Source organism: Candoia aspera, chromosome 4 (genome assembly GCF_035149785.1).
Source record: "Candoia aspera isolate rCanAsp1 chromosome 4, rCanAsp1.hap2, whole genome shotgun sequence".
NCBI lineage: Eukaryota > Metazoa > Chordata > Lepidosauria > Squamata > Boidae > Candoia > Candoia aspera.
The window spans coordinates 74772227-74790171 of NC_086156.1; the positions used below are offsets into that span (position 1 = coordinate 74772227).

Consider the following 17945-nt stretch of genomic DNA (forward strand, 5'->3'; position numbering starts at 1 on the left):
CCGTACTGTTTTTGGCCGGGATTTTGTTCCCATTCCTGATCTGCCTCAACCCACTACACCGCCCTGTTCTGCTTCTGATTGGGCTGCGCACCTGGCCAATTCCTGGCCAGTAATTCAACAAGCATTGGCAGATGCCCAGTCCGCCTATAAACTGCATGTTGATAAGAGACGGGCCCTCCAACCTACTTTTAAAGTTGGTGATAGGGTCTACCTTTCCACCAAGTTCATTAAGTCTCCTCAGCCCTCGAAAAAATTGGCTCCTAAATTTGTTGGTCCTTTTCCCATTGTGGGAGCTGTGAGTCCTGTCACGTTTAAATTGGATTTGCCACACAATCTTAGACGTTTACATCCTGTTTTTCATTGCAGCTTGCTCAAGCCTGTCAACCACTCCGATTGGTGGCATCTGCAACCTACACCTCCTGCGCCAATCATGATTGACGGTCAACAACATTTTGAAGTGAAGGAGGTCCTTGATTCTCGCAGGCTTCGTGGCACCTTGCAGTACCTCATTCGCTGGAAGCATTTCCCCCACCCTGAGTGGGTGGCTGCCCACAATGTTCAATCTCCTGTTTTAGTTAGACATTTTCATCTGGCTTATCCTATGAAACCTGCTCCTTAGTATTTTGGGGGGGGGGGTATGTCATGTTCGCCGTTCCAATGTTGCTGGTACATCGTAACATTTCGCATGTCATTTGGCTGATGCGTGTTCGTCTGGGAGGGGAGGAGGATTCCATCTCGTGGGATTGTTATATGTTAGCAGCTGGATTGGAATGTGTTTGGGTTATCTCGTGTGTTCAAGGTTACTTTCCCAGGACATCAGTAGAAACGGTTACAAGCACCTGGGGGGGGGGAGTTTGCAACGGCAGGGCGAGGGGAGGGATTACGTTTTGAGCCGAGGGTTTTTAGTTTGTATTTGGCACGCTTTTACTCATTCTCAGCTTTCTCTGTATTTGCATACTATTCTTCCAATAAATCAGATATCATTAAGTACCTGCTTGTGAGTCTGAGTCTATTGGGATAGGCAATCATTACATCAAGCCTATTCCTGGTTTGGTCACTGTAGAGCATGGCAGAAAATCAGAGCATTATTTTTTGTCAATATTCTATTATTTTAACTCCTAGCTTTTTGGAAGTCCAAATTTACAGTCTGCAGTGCCATCAGAGAAATGCATAAAATAAGGCACAAGAATTGTCTCCATACCACTTGCAAATTGTGCAAGTGAAACATAGAAGTAGTCCTGCCAAAAGATGAGGCTTTAGCCTAGTTCTGAGTGAGATGGCATACCTAGGGCCAGACTGCTGCTGTCCAGGCTGCTAAGCTGACAGTGTAGTTTTCCTGGGAAAGTGTGTTTGTAAAGAAATAGTTGCCCAATTTAACACCATATGGGTGAGCCAGTGCTTTGTTTTTCCTGGGAAAATACATGTGGGTTAGGGGCTTTTAGCTTGGCCTTGCAAAATCTCCTACACGTGTCAGGAACAGTTCAATAAAGCAACAGTATTTAATAATTGGCTACCCTTTGTGGCTCCTGTTCTATTAGTGCCCACACATTTTAGGGAGTATGGGTGAAGACCATACTTGAAACTTTTAATAAACTGCAGCATTCTGCATAAAATGGGAAAACAAATCCAGAGCAATAATGTATTTTTAATAGTCTGCTTTCCTTTGGAACAATGAAATCTGAGGAGAAATTTGGGATGAGGGGAATTTTGGAAGCATCTCTGTGTGATGAAACAGAGTCGTAACTAGCAGAAGATTTCAGATGACTGGTGACATCCTTAGGATAGCTCTAGCTAAAATATCACTGTAGTTCTATCAGCTGTTCTGCATGTTAGCTGTAGCAACAGAAAGCTATTGACTAGAGCATTTAGATTGCACCTGTTGCTGAAAGTATACATGATGCTGCAAAGTAAACAAAGGGTCCATTAATTTATATGAAGTACTTAAAAAGAATCCTTGAGAAGGTCTATCAAGACGCCAGGGAATGCCTAATAACCTAATAACCAGATGTTCACTTTATTTTGATATGCAGATGGTGGAAAAAGAGGGGCAATCAGGAAAAGCCTCAAAAAGGGTTTCATTTCCCCAAAATGGCTTTTAGCCAAAGTACAGAATCTTGTGTTTTGTTTATTCATTCAGTCGCTTCCGACTCTTCGTGACTTCATGGACCAGCCCACACCAGAGCTTCCTGTCGGTCGTCAACACCCCCAGCTCCCCCAGGGACGAGTCCGTCACCTCTAGAATATCATCCATCCATCTTGCCCTTGGTCGGCCCCTCTTCCTTTTGCCTTCCACTCTCCCTAGCATCAGCATCTTCTCCAGGGTGTCCTGTCTTCTCATTATGTGGCCAAAGTATTTCAGTTTTGCCTTGAATATCATTCCCTCAAGTGAGCAGTCTGGCTTTATTTCCTGGAGGATGGACTGGTTTGATCTTCTTGCAGTCCAAGGCACTCTCAGAATTTTCCTCCAACACCACAGTCCAAAGCATCTATCTTCCTTCTCTCAGCCTTCCTTATGGTCCAGCTCTCGCAGCCATATGTTACTACGGGGAACACCATTGCTTTAACTATGCGGACCTTTGTTGTCAGTGTGATGTCTCTGCTCTTGACTATTTTATCGAGATTTGTCATTGCTCTTCTCCCAAGGATTAAGCGTCTTCTGATTTCCTGACTGCGGTCAGCATCTGCAGTAATCTTCGCACCTAGAAATACGAAGTCTTTCACTGCTTCTACATTTTCTCCCTCTATTTGCCAGTTATCAATCAAGCTGGTTGCCATAATCTTGGTTTTTTTGAGGTTTAGTTGCAAGCCAGCTTTTGCACTTTCTTCTTTCACCTTCATCATAAGGCTCCTCAGTTCCTCTTCGCTTTCAGCCATCAAAGTGGTACCTTAAATGCAACAAAATCAGAAGCTTAAATGCGACAAAATCCTGGGGCATCCAAGGGAACAAAATTTATCAAGCAACCTCTGCACGCAGTGTCCTTGTGCTGATTACCAACAAATACAAGGAGGCAGCATACTGGAGAAGACTGAGTGAGCCACTTTAAGGAAGACAGGATGGGTCAAGTAAGCAAACTAGTTGAAGACTGAAAGAACTAGGTATGGCCAGTCTAGAAGAAAGAAAATTAAGTGGAGATTATGCTTGCCATTTTTAGTAAAAGAAATAGAGTGGGGAAAACAGCTGCTAGCATTTTCCATTTTGAGTATGTAGTATGACAGAGGTTATATCAGCTCCAGTACTGTATAGCTAAGACATTCCAATTGTCATCACTTTCTTATACAGTATTGCTCAGAAAATCTGCAATCCATTTTCTATCATAGCTCTGTCCATATCTTTCACTTGGTGTTTTCCTTAGTACAAGGAGCCATCAGCGTGACTGAGCACTAAGGCCTTCAGAAATCTGGCTGTGACATGGCCTAGGACAAAACTAGGCCCTTTTCTGAGTAATAAAGTAATATTCCATATATTTCTGAGGGTTTTTTTCCTGAATGGAAATAGGGGGCGCACCATTCTCATAAATGAAAGTTTTAATTTTAGACTGGTTCATATGTCCAGAATGGACAAACTTAAGCTTGTGGGCTGCTCTTCCTGCTCTTACCTTGTCTGAAGGTCCCAGCAGGTTTGGCCAGTGATTCAATAACAACACTAAAGTGCACTGAGTCAAAATTTGTGTACACATTTTCCCCATTTGGGGAATTTAAGCAGCAAAATCAGCATCTCAAGACCTGTAGAACCTTAAGGCAGCCAATTGCCCCTTGTAACATCTTCTCCCAATCCCTGGAAAAATCAGTCTGATATCTTTAGTGAGGAGGATAATGGCTGAAATGGGTGCCTTAACATATTGGAGAGACTTGAGGTGTCCTAGTACCCCTAAAAAAATAGTGAAAAAAATGATGCATCCTGGATTATGCGTAAGAATTACTTGATTCAGGGAGTCTTTCCCACTATCAATCACATGTCTATTTGAGTTACTGATTTTGGTATGACTCATTATTGGGAGGAATGCTTAGAGTGGCTATTCATGCTAGGATGCAATAGCAACTGGATAATTCTGCTGCTTTGGGGGTTTGGGAGTGATTGAATTATCCAGCTTTTTAGCATGAGTTATTCTGCTATGCATTTACATTGCTTGCAACACTTGAGAAGTGAATCAGACTGATATTTTATTTTACATGTGTTTGTTATAATGTATGAATATTCTGAATTTCTATACAAATGCATCTACCTGAAATAGCTTACAACTTGGAAGCAATGAAAACATATAATATACGAGAGGAATCAAACATGTGCTGTGAATAGCCACCTCTGCTGTGGATGAGAATTTGGGGCTTACTTAGTTCCCATAATGAATTAGCCATTCTCTTCCATCAGAAGGTCTGCTTTGAGGGACAGTGTTGGCTAGCCTCTTCTTCCAGGTCTATCCTTTGAAACATGTCATGTGTCTTATTTCTGTTCTCTTCTTGGCTCCTAGGTCCAGCTAGTCACAATAGCTCCTTCTTAGCCTCGCTTCCTATCCCAGGACGGTCTTTACATCCATCACTGGATATCAAGCATTTTCTGACTTTCCGCCTCAATGGTACCCCTCCACTCAACTTCTTTCCTAATTTCAACACGGTGAGTTTTTCTAGGTTTGATCTATTTCTTCTTCCCCTACAGAGCATTGTCCTTAGCACTGTATGGAATCAGCCAGCAGCAAAATTAGCCTCTATCTTCTGGGCTAAAGGCCAAAAATGTAGCCATTTCTCACCCCAGAATGTAACTGCTGATGGGCCAATGCTTTATCTCAGCCTTCTTTGTTTGCCCATTGCATAATTCACCCTGTTGATCTACAGGCTTCAAGGTCAACCAGAACACCCCTGCTCTGGGCTGGATTTGTGTGTGGTATCAATAGAAATAGAGCAAGTGCAGGATGCCTTCACACACCCGGTCATGTTTTTCATATTATGCCAGCCCTCCTTCATTACAGATGGAAAGCTTAAGCTAACAACACTTAAAAAGAGATGTAAAGGTCACTGAGGATCATTAGGATGCCATGGTGATGACCACATGATAAGGTTGTTGCTGCGGGGTGGTCTTCTAATTTATGGAAGGAGCCAGAGATTCCCAAAAAAGTGTGCTAAACTGACTTTACTTTTCCATTGATTTCCCATAATAGCCTATGCAAAACATGCTTTGTTTCCTTGCAAATTCTGTTTCCTCTGTATTTTAAAAGGTGGAAATATAGAGAGATAGTAAATCCTCACAGATTCTGAAAACATGGAGCTAATGTTCTTTAAAGGCAGTCATGCTCCCATTTTCTTGGCACTGCCCCCCCCCTCACTAGGATTGCAACTCCAAAACTTCCCATTCAGTTTAGGACTATGGAGGTTTCAAGCTGAGGAAGATAGTTCTTGAGTATCTTTCAGAAAAACAGATGCAGTATCCACTCTGGCATCCTGTTTTCACAGCAGGCAGTAGATGTTTTCGAGAAGTTTGCAGCTATCCCACTTTTGCCTCTTTTATTTGACACAATACTTCTGAGTGTTGAGGATCCATTTACCCCTAGGGCTATTAATTCATTGATAAGCCTGTCTTCCTCCATTTATCTGTTCCAGATTTTGCTTATTATATCTTGCAGTAGTAATTTTGTAAGTGTTGTTTACTATTTGTCTGCTTGATAACAGTACTATTTTCAGTGAGTGATCCTTACTTCTGTTTTCTGAGAAAACTAAATCGTTAAAAATGAATAATGCATAATCCATATGTTAACCTGTTTACTTATCTTTCCCTTTGAAATGAAGAAAAAAATGGGATACTATATAGAAAGAATGAACCAAAGACAAAAGAAGTAGGATCACAACTGCTGTGTTCACTGTTTGCTCTAGTGGAAAAAAAGCCAAATAGTGTTCATTTTATCATCCTCTCCTGCTTAATCTGTTGCTAGGACAGATTGAAATTCCAGTTGATAGAAAGATTCTCTAGTCTAGATGTTAAGGAAACAATATTATATCCCTAAGCAGTATTCTATTGTTGCTGGTTATGGAAGCAGAAAATTGGAAGGGCATTGCTGCAGAATAATTTCTTCAAACTCCTATATCTCAAGGCAGAATACCTGTTCCAGACTAAATCACGTAAATGAACCCCAATATTTCTGAATAGGTTTTTTTTTAAGTGCAAATATATATAGATATTATTTTGAGGCTTTTCTGGATTTCCAGTTCAGATTAGATTGATAGCTGACTTTCATGGCTATACAGAACCAAGTTAAGCATTTTCTTTCAGTTGTGGCTCATTGTATTTATTCAGTAGATTTCTAAGTCACCTCAAAAACATGGTCTTCCCAAGATAATTTACAGTAGCAAAATATAAAAGTACCTTCAATATATGGCTTTAAAATAAGCTAATGTAAATAAAATACAGTGTCAATACCTAACTGCAGTGAATATTATCAGGCTTTTAAATATTTTAAAACTTTTTAAAAAGCAGACATTAGATATGTCAAGCCACATATTGCACTGAACTTGCCAAGGAAATAATCTGACAGAGTAGGGGCAGGTTCTGGAAGTGATGTACTTTTGAGCTGAGCCTGAACTTTGGAGCAGTTTGGCCATACCTTCTTGTAAACCAGAAGTTCCAAACCAGAATGTTGATACTCCAGATCTTTATTCTAGACTTCGTATTAACTTTTATTTTCTATGCAGAGATCCCCTTTTCTCTAATGGTTTCCTTCTGGGAATAATGCAAGAAAAGGCTTATTTGATCTCCCTTGGTTATGCAACCCACTTGTGGATTTGGATACATTTCATTGAAAACTCGGGCTTAGAAAAAAATGTCAGGTTTGTGGAACAATCAAGTTCAAATTTTGAAGGCACCTCAAAATCCATTCAAATGTGCAAAACCTTTGTAAAACTTCTTACAAGTCATAGTTTGAACCCTTCCAGTGTCTCTTGGTTTCCCTGACTTCATAGTCTTTATAGGACATTCAATGCCACAATCTCTGTTTATGTATCAGTGAGAATATCCCAGGGATAAAACAGAAGTAATCTGAATAATTGCAAATTAGTTAATACTCAGAGTTGGGGGTTTTTTTTGCAGAATCCAAAATAATACTTTTCAGTTTTCTGGGCATTTTGTCCTTGTGCTAACAGGTAGGGAGGTAAGAAAGTCCAACAACTTCTGTAGATTAGCACATTAAGTGTAAGCTATATCTGGTAGGTTGGACAATGTTATTTATTCTGGTCAAGAACCAAGTTCAAAAACTCAAGTTAAAATAGTATAATTTAAAAATCAGTAAATAAGAGTTCAAGGGAAGAAGATCATTCATGGATAAGCAATAGCAGAGGTTAGGCTTGTTCTAATAGCTCTAGCACAGTAAAATTACTATATAAATCTTGCAACTCTCCTAGTAATCTCAAAGTGCTCAGCTAGCAAGAGGTGCACATAATCCTTTAGTAGACCAGGTCTGTTCACTACAAGGGAAGTTGTAAACTCAGCATGGAATCTTATAGAAAGGGCAGTGTGGAATTGCATGTGCTAGAGCCTTAATTTCTAGAACTTCACATTGGCTCCAAGATGGAACATTATTATCGTCTCATCCTAGTACTGCCAAGGGTAGATAATTAAAGCAAACTAAGGAAAAAAAGACACAGTAACTTAACAATATACTGTACATTTCTATGGGTACATTGCTGGGGTGAACAATTTTCTATTAATTTCCAACCCTCAAAGTCTGTTGAGTGCTCCTTGATCTTATTGACAGTCTATAACTAGGACACTTTTTACTGAAGCTTTGGCTCTGCCAAATCCCAGTGCTAACACAAATTGGCCTAAAAGGTCACACTGACAAATCTTCTGCAGCTGGATCTTCCAGGTTGACTTGAAATCATCAAAGAGAATCAGAGCAGCTAAAGAATCCCTAGCAATATTTAGTTTGAGCAAACAATTGAGTTGATTAAGGTAGGCCCTTGCTGCAAATGAAACCAATTCAGATTCAGGTTATACAGATGTGTTAGAGATGTAGCAAGAAATGTAGATGGGTATTATTATTTTAAGAACAAGAGGCAAAGCTGGAGTTTTAAACAATGGTTTGTCCTTTCCAAATTAAATAGGAAAAGCTTTCCCTGGACTTTGCCTCCTATAATTGGGAATTTGTATATATAGTAGGGGAGAGAGAATAGAGTTGGCCACCTGTGCAATTCAAAATGGAACTATTATAATTCTTGAGTGACTCTAAAGTGTTGGCTTTGCTAAAAATTCAGCAGTGGAGTAGTTTGTTGTTCAGAGTGGACCAACTGCTAACTTATATAACCAAAAGAGGAGACTGGAGAATTTTAAGAGCCAACAGGATAGGCGGTCAAGAATAGGAAAGTAAGGTTTGAGTTTGAGAAAACTGCAGGCACTAGTTCAGGCAGTCGCCGGGAGTCAACACTGACTTGAAGGCGCACACACACAAAAATGTTTGAGTGCAGAATTTGAACCCCGTAAGTACAGGGTATACATTCCTATTGACTAACAACTCACATTTTATTGTACACTGGAACGTGTCCAGAGGAAATCTTGATCTCTGTTGTTAGAAGTCAGCATCATCTAACAAAATAGGCAATACAGAAGTAACCGAAAAACATATTTGCCTAAAGTAAACTTGAAAGTGTTAGGGAGGTCTTCTTTCATGTCTGCTTTTGTGTGATGGTTAATGGCGACGGACCTTCTGTCGTGGCTAGATGGCTCTGATTGGTGCCCAGAGTAATCTGTCATTAGATTAATGATTAAAACGTCCTTGTGTGTACAAAGCCTTTTTAAAGTTGAATTACTGGAATGGTTTTCCTGATAGCTTCTGTTTGCTAAGTTTGCTCTACTCTGCTTTATACAGCTATAACTAAATCTTTTCAGTGAGAACTATGCAATTTGGAAGAAAAGTAATTAATAATACTAATAAATGATGTTGTTCACAGCCTCAGGATGTTTTGGCTATTTGGTATCACTATTATGGTAAATATCATCATTTAATATGAAAAATTAAATCTCTTAAAGCGACACTGAACACACTAGTGATTTGTTCTGAATTAACATGCATAGGATTTTACCATACACATATGGGACAACACTTAATCACAAGGTTACACGTGTAAAGATTATTTTTAAAAACAATTGTCTGTTAAAAGCAATACCTATTAGCTGTAACTTATAAATGGAGCCACCAGTTTAAGGTTGCTTTTGGTAATAGCTGTTGCTATTATTAATTATTATTATTATTCACAGAAAAGGGAATCATCTTCATGCTTGGGGGGGGCAGGCACTGGTTGGCCTTTACTGTATTAGAAATAAATTGCTGACATATAGACCTTGCTTTTGATCTACCAAAGCTGGCTTTGTTTTTCATTTCTACACAATAGATGTCAAAAACAATTGCAGAAGAAACAGGATAGACATCCTTATGGAATATAGTAAATTCATAGAGAAATTATTCACGCCACTTTTCTCACCTCCGCCCCTCCCCAACAAATACACAGTATCTTTTTCTTCTTGTGGACATGTTCTGGATCTCTACCACCTTTGTGTACCATATCTTTGTATGAGGTTGGTACTATCTAGGGCAAACTGTTGTCAACTGCAGTATAAAAAGTTCCTTTCCAGCCTCTGATTGCCATTCAATCTCTACATATCCCCCCTTCATTTTTATTGCAGATGACTGAGTAAAAAATTCATCATGAGCATGGGAAGGCACCTCTTCATCAATCACTGTTTGTTGCCAATTCCATTCCCTTTGGTGATGGAATTTAGGGATCCAAATAATGATTCCCTTGTCTGCACACTTTGCCTGCCAGACCGATGCACCTGTCTGGGCAACTAAATAGCTTTGCTGAGAAATACGATCACCTTCAAACCTCAATCTCTTTCTCGCCCCATTCTTCCTGATAGCCAGCTTTGGAGAAGATATCTTCCACAACCACAGAGACAAAAGAACAGTACTTGTATTATAGGTTACAGTTGTGCTCAAACACACACAGTATTTTTATATTAACTTATTCCTTTTCCCCTTAGCCTTTTCGTCTCTGTGGTTCTTACTGTAGTCTTTTTTTCTCTGATTACAATTATTGTGGATATTTGAACATGTTCTAACTGCAAAGTTAGGGAAATAAACCAAAATAAAGAAGAAATAAAGCTGAATGCAATAGAAATGAAGATTTCACACTGGTTTGCAGCAGAATTTCTCAGTCTGAGTGTTAAACAAGTGCTGGTTTTTAAGTTATTTTGACATGGCCCTTGAGACATCAGGCAACTATGGAAATGTTACCTCCCCAAGCTCTGTTTCCTATCACAGCATAAATGATCTTCCACATCAGTGATTTCTAGAGAACCATGAGGTTCTTGAGAAGTTTATTGTGTTTTTCCAATTACAAGACCTGTAATGGCTGACAAATTTCCATGAAAGCTTGTCCAACAGTTTCTTCTTTCTGTAATGACTCTCAGCTTGTAGAGCAGGCCAGCGCAACTTGTAGAGGGGAACGGGCCACAATGCTACATTAAAAATAATTGCGGGCCACAAAGGAATAGTTGACACCCTTATCAGTTGTTTGGCAGCTAGAGGCTTGGTGGCAGCGATGGAACTAACAGTGTTGGAGGTGCTTGGCAGTGTGTCTTTTGGGAGGAAGTGGCTGCAAAAAACTAGGCAGCAATGGCAGATCTTCCTGGCAGCAGTAGATTTGTTGAGTTTTCAAAAAATGCCAGTGGATGTTGTGCAGGCCTGCTGAGGCTTGGAGGTTTTCCAGGGCACACTCATAGGGCACACTGAGCAGCAGGAAGCAAAACAAGCCTGACCAGCACTCTCAGGAAAGATGCACACCTTGGAGCAACCTTCTCCAATCAAGTGTCCTCTGGACATTGCTATTCACAGTTTCTATAGTTCCCTGAGAACAGAGTCCTTCCCCATGCTGGTTAGAATATAGGGAGTACTGGCTTAATGTAATTGGAAGGCAGCAAGTGAAGGGAACCTTCACTTCCTTAGAACTCCGCACCCCTTAACCATTACCACCAGCAGAATTCTTTGCCATTTTCAGCCAAAGCTGGAGAGGTAGTAAGTAGTGGTTTTTCAGACCAGAGAATGCCCCTGTATGAACACTGAACAATTGCATTCCAGTCTCAAGGCTGGGGAAGTCATGGCTAAGAATCCATTAACTCGTAAGGGCAGGAGGGAAAGGCTTAAGATTTTAAGCCTGAGAGCTGATATACAGGCTTGATTTTTGTGTTCTGCAGCAAGGCCTGCCTTGTGTGCATATATGACATATCTAGCTGTATCAGGTCCTTGAAGGGTCTACTTTTAGCTAGTTCCTGAATAAGAACTGAGGTTTTGGAGGAGCAGAGATTTATAGCCATGCCTGACCCGAATCTGACAGATGAGCACATTTCTTCAACAAACAGGTAAATGTTCAGTAGCACTATGAAGGCAGTTTTTGAAATATGCACAAACACAATTTTACATTTCTGGCTTTCAGAACATCAGCTAACTTGGCTCTACTTTTTTTTACATCCTTCCCCTCTCCAGATGGATCCAGTACAGAAAGCAGTAATCAATCATACCTTTGGTGTACCCAATCCACTCAAGAAGAAGCAGTTCATCTCTTGCAATATTTGCCACCTGAGATTCAACTCTGCGGTAAGCTACATCCCTGATGCACTAGGGCCAAGCCGATAGGTGGGAAAAAGGAAGATAAGAGATGCAGTATAGGTAACTGTGTCAGTCTTGTTTATGAGTGGCACAACAACTCACATAATGTTTTAGTGTTCAGAGCACCTAATTTGATCGTTAGTAAGGAAGGTCATGATTAGTAGTGCCTTCCATATTCTAGAACAACCCAAAGCTGAAACTATCTTAAAGCTGAGTTTGTCTAGTCTTTGACAAGGACTTGGACTGGTGAAGGCCTGATTTATGGCTCCCATAGATTCACAGACCACAAATCATATTAACAAATCTTATCAGATAATGAGCATCCACTACAGACTGCTCCATCCAGGGACTGTTTAGCGCACTGTCCAAATCAAGGACTTGTGCTTCTTCCTCTAAGTTTCTTCCCCTAAATTTTTCAAGAGGACCAAGCTAGAACTCCTAGTGTGGATGACATATTTAACAAACCATGGATAAAGCCATCTGGTTTGTTCATCATGCTCACTCATGGAAGGGGCCCACAGTCACAGTCAAAGAAGAAGGTAACAGCATGGTACTTTGCTTGCTTATAAGCCATAAAATATGGTGTATCATAATATACACACAAGTTCATTGAATGTTATTTCTGCCAGTCAGGCGTCTGGCAGGGAGTTCTTAGCCATTTCAACTCTTTTTGGAAAAAAGATATCACATATTTTTGCAGGAAATTCCTTCTGTTGCCACCTTCCACATCTGTGTTTTTTCCCTTTGTGGGGGGGACAGAAAGAAGCAGAAATGGGCTCTTAAGGGCTTACAAAGGGAAGACATGCATTGGTGTTCTCTGTTCTGCATTCAAGAAGTCAGGCAGGGAGCTTGTGAAGTAAAGTGCTCTATTTGGAAGGCTCACTCCGTCTCTTTTTAGCCTGTGTGCCATTACTTGAATCTGGCCAAAAGAAGGGACTGCAGTACACAGCTATATAATCCAGTAGGCACAGTTCAGTAGAGTGCCTAGGGTCTCTCTCATTCTCTCTCTCTCTCTCTTTTTAAATGATAAAAGCTGTGACAAAAATTTTCCTGAACAGAATTTTCTTTTTATTCCATGCTGTCCTAAAATATTTTTTAAATTTACTCATCCAGTGTAACATGGATTTTCTGTACTAAAGGTAGCAGAACATACTATTTATTTACATAGATTTAATAGAACCAACCAACATACTAATGTTCTTTGATTTATACAAATCATAATGGCACACATTTTCTTGTGCTTTCTAAAAAATTATTCAAGATAATTTGATCACTACCCATAGAAATTAATACACAGGGGGAAAAAAGGCACCCACCAAACAGCCTATGAAACAGAAGTATCCAAGGCTTACAAGGCTTATTTTGGACTGGATACAGGAGAGCTAACCAAGGAAATCTCTGAATGCCAGGAGGACAAGTGGATCAAGCAGTGCTTCTTTGCCCCAATAAAAGCCTGTCCATAGTGTGAGTCACTGGAGACCTGCTTGAGCTTTGTTATAAATCAGACTCTGCATTGTTTTGATTCTTTCTTCTTTTGCCTTCCCTTGCACTAGATGTGTAGGACCGGAGCCTCACCATTGGGCTATGTGACCTTCAGCACTATCCTGTTTGTACAGCGTGGCCCTCCAGCAAAGCATTATGTCCTCTCTGTTTTCATTTTGTACATGCACACACGCACGCACGCACGCACACATACTCCTTTTGCTGTCAGGCTCCCATTTCATCTGATGACTTTCACTCCCTCCCTGCCTCATGCTGTGCATCCATATAATTCAATTCCTGGCATTGTTCATTGCCTGGCGAAATGGAGATAAGACACGTTGCCCCTGATTAAATGGAACCCATTTCTTGTTTCAAAAAGAGCTTTTGGGCAAAAAAAAAAAAGGAAAATAAAAATGTGCAGCTTCAGAAAGAATATGCAGCAGACAGCTTTGCTATACAAAATGAAATAATATAACTAAATATATTCACTTGAAGTGGAGGGGAGGAGAAGGACATAATTGTCGACCATTGTCCCTTCCTGGAATGCATAGCTAACATGAAATGTATGTTCCCAGGCAGCCATGCCAGTTCTGTGTATATGTGTGTGTTTACACTTCGTGCTTTTCTTCATCCAGCCCCTTTAGCTTTTCAGTGAAAAGGATGAATAACTGAAGTATGTGTTAATGTCCTCTGCCTGTTCACTGCTGATAAAATATTTTCAAAAAAGAACATTCAAAAGACTACAATGTATTCGCCCCACCCCTGAAAGCCTGTGTACTTAGCAGTCAAAAACAGTTCTCCCGATTCTCACTACAAGGAATGGCTCTCCAGCAAATCCATGTGAATTTTAGCCCAATCTGAATTAAAATGAGGGTGTTACCCAGAGGTTCTTCTTAGTCTGCATAATGGTTGAAGAAGGAAATACAAGTGCTCAATGCCCAGAAAGGGGATGTATGGAAAATTCCCTATTGCTCTGCTTTTGATGCATTTTTTATTTTGGTGGGAAATGTTTACTTTATGCCCGAAATCACATTTTATCCTCATATTCTTAAAAGATCCACTTCACTTTTGTACACTCAGTTCAGTGTCCATCATTTGGCCCACCTTGGCTTTTTCCAAGGGCTCAGATGGGAGGAAGATGTGCACAAAAAGATTATTTCTGTGCAGCTCCTCAATTCTGTAAAAAGAGAAATGGGGAAAATTGGGGGGGGGGGAAATAGCAAGGTAGTTGGAAAAAAAGTCATCTGCTGCTGCAGCAGGAAGATAAACCAGGCTTCAAAGTGCTGCTCTACCAACTAAAAAATGGGCTTAGCAAATCACTTTGCATTATAGTCTCTCTTTGATCTTCCATAATATGGAATGGCCTTAATACTCTTCTCCATCACTCAACACTCCCCTCCCGTTTATCTCTCTCAGAATCAAGCTGAGGCACATTACAGAGGCCACAAGCATGCCCGGAGACTCAAAGCCATTGAAGCAGTGAAAAATAAGCACAAGACAGCTGACAATAGCAGCAGCAGCCAAGAAAAAATGGCTGACTCTGAAGCTGCACTAGATATCAGCAGAAACACCACCACCAACAGCACAGGTAAGGGCCAAGCTGATCTAGGAAGAGGCATTCTTCTAGGTAGATTTGAGTTTGGGGAAACTTTCATACTTGCCTGTAATTTACCCCTCCGGTAGTTATATAGTGCTAGAATAAATCTTAGCTGAGATGCCACTTCAAGGGAAGCAAATGCTAGTTACCTTAAATGCTTGTTAACCTTAGAACCATTATTCAAAGGAAAATAAATGTCTTCCTCTTTTGTTAGCACAATCCAATAGCTTGCTAGGATTGAGCCAACCAATGGCAGAACAATGCAACCTCATGCTGATGTCCCCAGTAGAGGAATCACCAGCCAAGATACCTACTGGCGTTCTGTCCCTCGTCTCCCCATCAGTTTCAGAGCCCTTGGAAGGAGCTCCAGATACTGCAAGTGTGACATCTGCAGTAGCAGCAGCAGCAGCTGGTATGGAGGTGCCAGCCACTGAATCCGGAGGAACCACTGGCTCAGCATCAGAGGTGGAGAAAGAGGGGAAGAAAATCAAGCAGCACTTGTACTGTCCCACTTGCAAAGTAACAGTTAACTCTGCCTCTCAGTTGGAGGCTCATAATTCTGGTAAGGAGCCTTCACATGGATTTTCTCCAGCTGCCCCATAAAAGGCCAAGTTAGACTACAATTTGTCTACCGCTGCTGTAAAAGATATGACATCTGGAGCCTTTTGCATGTAGCCGATGATAATTCACTTTCAGAGGCCAAAATGTCAAAATGATGAAATCAGGGTCACAATGCAAGCTTCACACCCTTTGTAGATGCATGTGTCATCATGATGCATGTACAAAAGGGGGAGAGCTTGCACCACCATGGTGCAATGCTGTTTTCATCATTTGCCTTCTTGCCTTCTCCAATATCTCTGTTCATTTCACCTGCCAAAAACATTTGTCCAGGTATTGATACTGGATCAAGGGTAGTTCCATTGTAGCAGTAAGAGGGATAAATTACTCCTCTTCCTCTACAGAAAATGTTGAACGCTACCAGAAAATAGATCAGCTTACCTCACTGACACTGATAGACTTTAATAACTGAAGCCGATAAAAACTGTAACCCAGACTTCCCCAATCTGGCACCCTTCAGATCTCCTGGGAGTGGAACTCCCAGAATTCTCAACACACGTGGAGGCTGCCACCTAGAGAAGGTAACCTATTACCTATTTTTATTCCCAAGTACCAGATTTTGCTCCAGTAACCTAAATTTTGTGCTGAAATCATACATTTCTGATTTTTTGGATTCTTGACCAATTCCTACTAATTATACAAGTGTGTTTTGTTCATTAGTAGATTTTTGGTTTTAGCATTCTTTCAGCAGACATGGTAATAGGCTATCCATAGAATGGAAGAGATACAGTAGTGTGAAAGCCATGAGAAGAAGGCAGGTTGAGAACAGGAGTCATTTACAGATACTGCCTGCCAGATTTTGCAATAGCTGTCTACTTAGTCACTTGTAACTAAGCGAGGTTAGTAAGATGAGGTGTATTCTGAAGCTTGAGAGCTGGTTCTTTGTTTTCTAAAGCCAAAAATGATTATACAAATAAGGTATGGTTGGCTAGTAACTTATTTGTAGGCTGCTGGTTGCATGTTTCTTGAGAAGTACTGGGATTCCAAGTTCTATCCAAATTCTTTTCTGTTTTAACTCAAAGAACAACTGTACTTTTCTATCCTTGCATGATACATCATGAGATCTTCTTGCAGCAAGCCAATATCTCTTTAATACTTCTTCCATTTTTTATATATATAAAATAATTACACAACCAATTTTGATTTTCTATTCTATTCTGTTCAGTAAAGTTTTTTTTCCCCACCTTCACCATCTTTCAGTTATTTCATTGTCCTTACTCTTATCTTCCCTGATCTGGAACCTTCCATGTTGGCTTGAGATGCTTGATACTGTAGTCCAATACACTTGGAGTTTGTTGTTTATTCGTTTAGTCGCTTCCGACTCTCCATGACTTCATGGACCAGCCCACACCAGAGCTTCCTGTCGGTCGTCAACACCCCCAGCTCCCCCAAGGACAAGTCCATCACCTCTAGAATATCATCCATCCATCTTGCCCTTGGTCGGCCCCTCTTCCTTTTGCCTTCCACTCTCCCTAGCATCAGCATCTTCTCCAGGGTGTCCTGTCTTCTCATTATGTGGCCAAAGTGGTTCAGTTTTGCCTTTAATATCATTCCCTCAAGTGAGCAGTCTGGCTTTATTTCCTGGAGGATGGACTGGTTTGATCTTCTTGCAGTCCAAGGCACTCTCAGAATTTTCCTCCAACACCACAGTTCCAAAGCATCTATCTTCCTTCTCTCAGCCTTCCTTATGGTCCAGCTCTTGCAGCCATATGTTACTACAGGGAACACCATTGCTTTAACAATGCGGACCTTTGTTGTCAGTGTGATGTCTCTGCTCTTGACTATTTTATCGAGATTTGTCATTGCTCTTCTCCCAAGGATTAAGCGTCTTCTGATTTCCTGACTGTAGTCAGCAACTGCAGTAATCTTCACACCTAGAAATATGAAGTCTTTCACTGCTTCTACATTTTCTCCCTCTATTTGCCAGTTACAATCAAGCTGGTTGCCATAATCTTGGTTTTTTTGAGGTTTAGCCGCAAGCCAGCTTTTGCACTTTCTTCTTTCACCTTCATCATAAGGCTCCTCAGTTCCTCTTCGCTGTCAGCCATCAAAGTGGTATCATCTACATATCTGAGATTGTTAATGTTTCTTCCAGCAATTTTAACTCCAGCCTTGGATTCCTCAAGCCCAGCACGTCACATGATGTGTTCTGCATACAAGTTGAATAGGTAGGGTGAGAGTATACAGCCCTACCGTACTCCTTTCCCAATCTTAAACCAGTCCGTTGTTCCGTGGTCTGTTCTTACTGTTGCTACTTGGTCGTTATACAGATTCTTCAGGAAGCATACAAGATGACTTGGTATCCCCATACCACTAAGAACTTGCCACAATTTGTTATAGTCCACACAGTCAAAGGCTTTAGAATAGTCAATAAAACAGAAATAAATGTTTTTCTGAAACTCCCTGGCTTTTTCCATTATCCAGCGGATATTGGCAATTTGGTCCCTAGTTCCTCTGCCTTTTCTAAACCCAGCTTGTACATCTGGCAATTCTCGCTCCATGAATTGCTGAAGTCTACCTTGCAGGATCTTGAGCATTACCTTACTGGCATGTGAAATGAGTGCCACTGTTCGATGAACATTCTTTAGTGTTTCCCTTTTTTGGTA

The 17945-nt window shown here is 40.7% G+C and overlaps 1 protein-coding gene across 1 annotated transcript in view; it reads left to right on the forward strand.

The window, feature by feature from the left end:
• Window positions 1-17945, forward strand: part of ZNF385C (zinc finger protein 385C) — a 121112-nt gene that overhangs the window by 91328 nt on the left and 11839 nt on the right. Inside the window, exons 2-5 of the mRNA XM_063301985.1 lie at window positions 4470-4612; window positions 11520-11630; window positions 14541-14712; window positions 14936-15283. Coding sequence (XP_063158055.1) covers window positions 4470-4612; window positions 11520-11630; window positions 14541-14712; window positions 14936-15283 — 774 coding nt within the window. The remainder of the gene's footprint in view (window positions 1-4469; window positions 4613-11519; window positions 11631-14540; window positions 14713-14935; window positions 15284-17945) is intronic.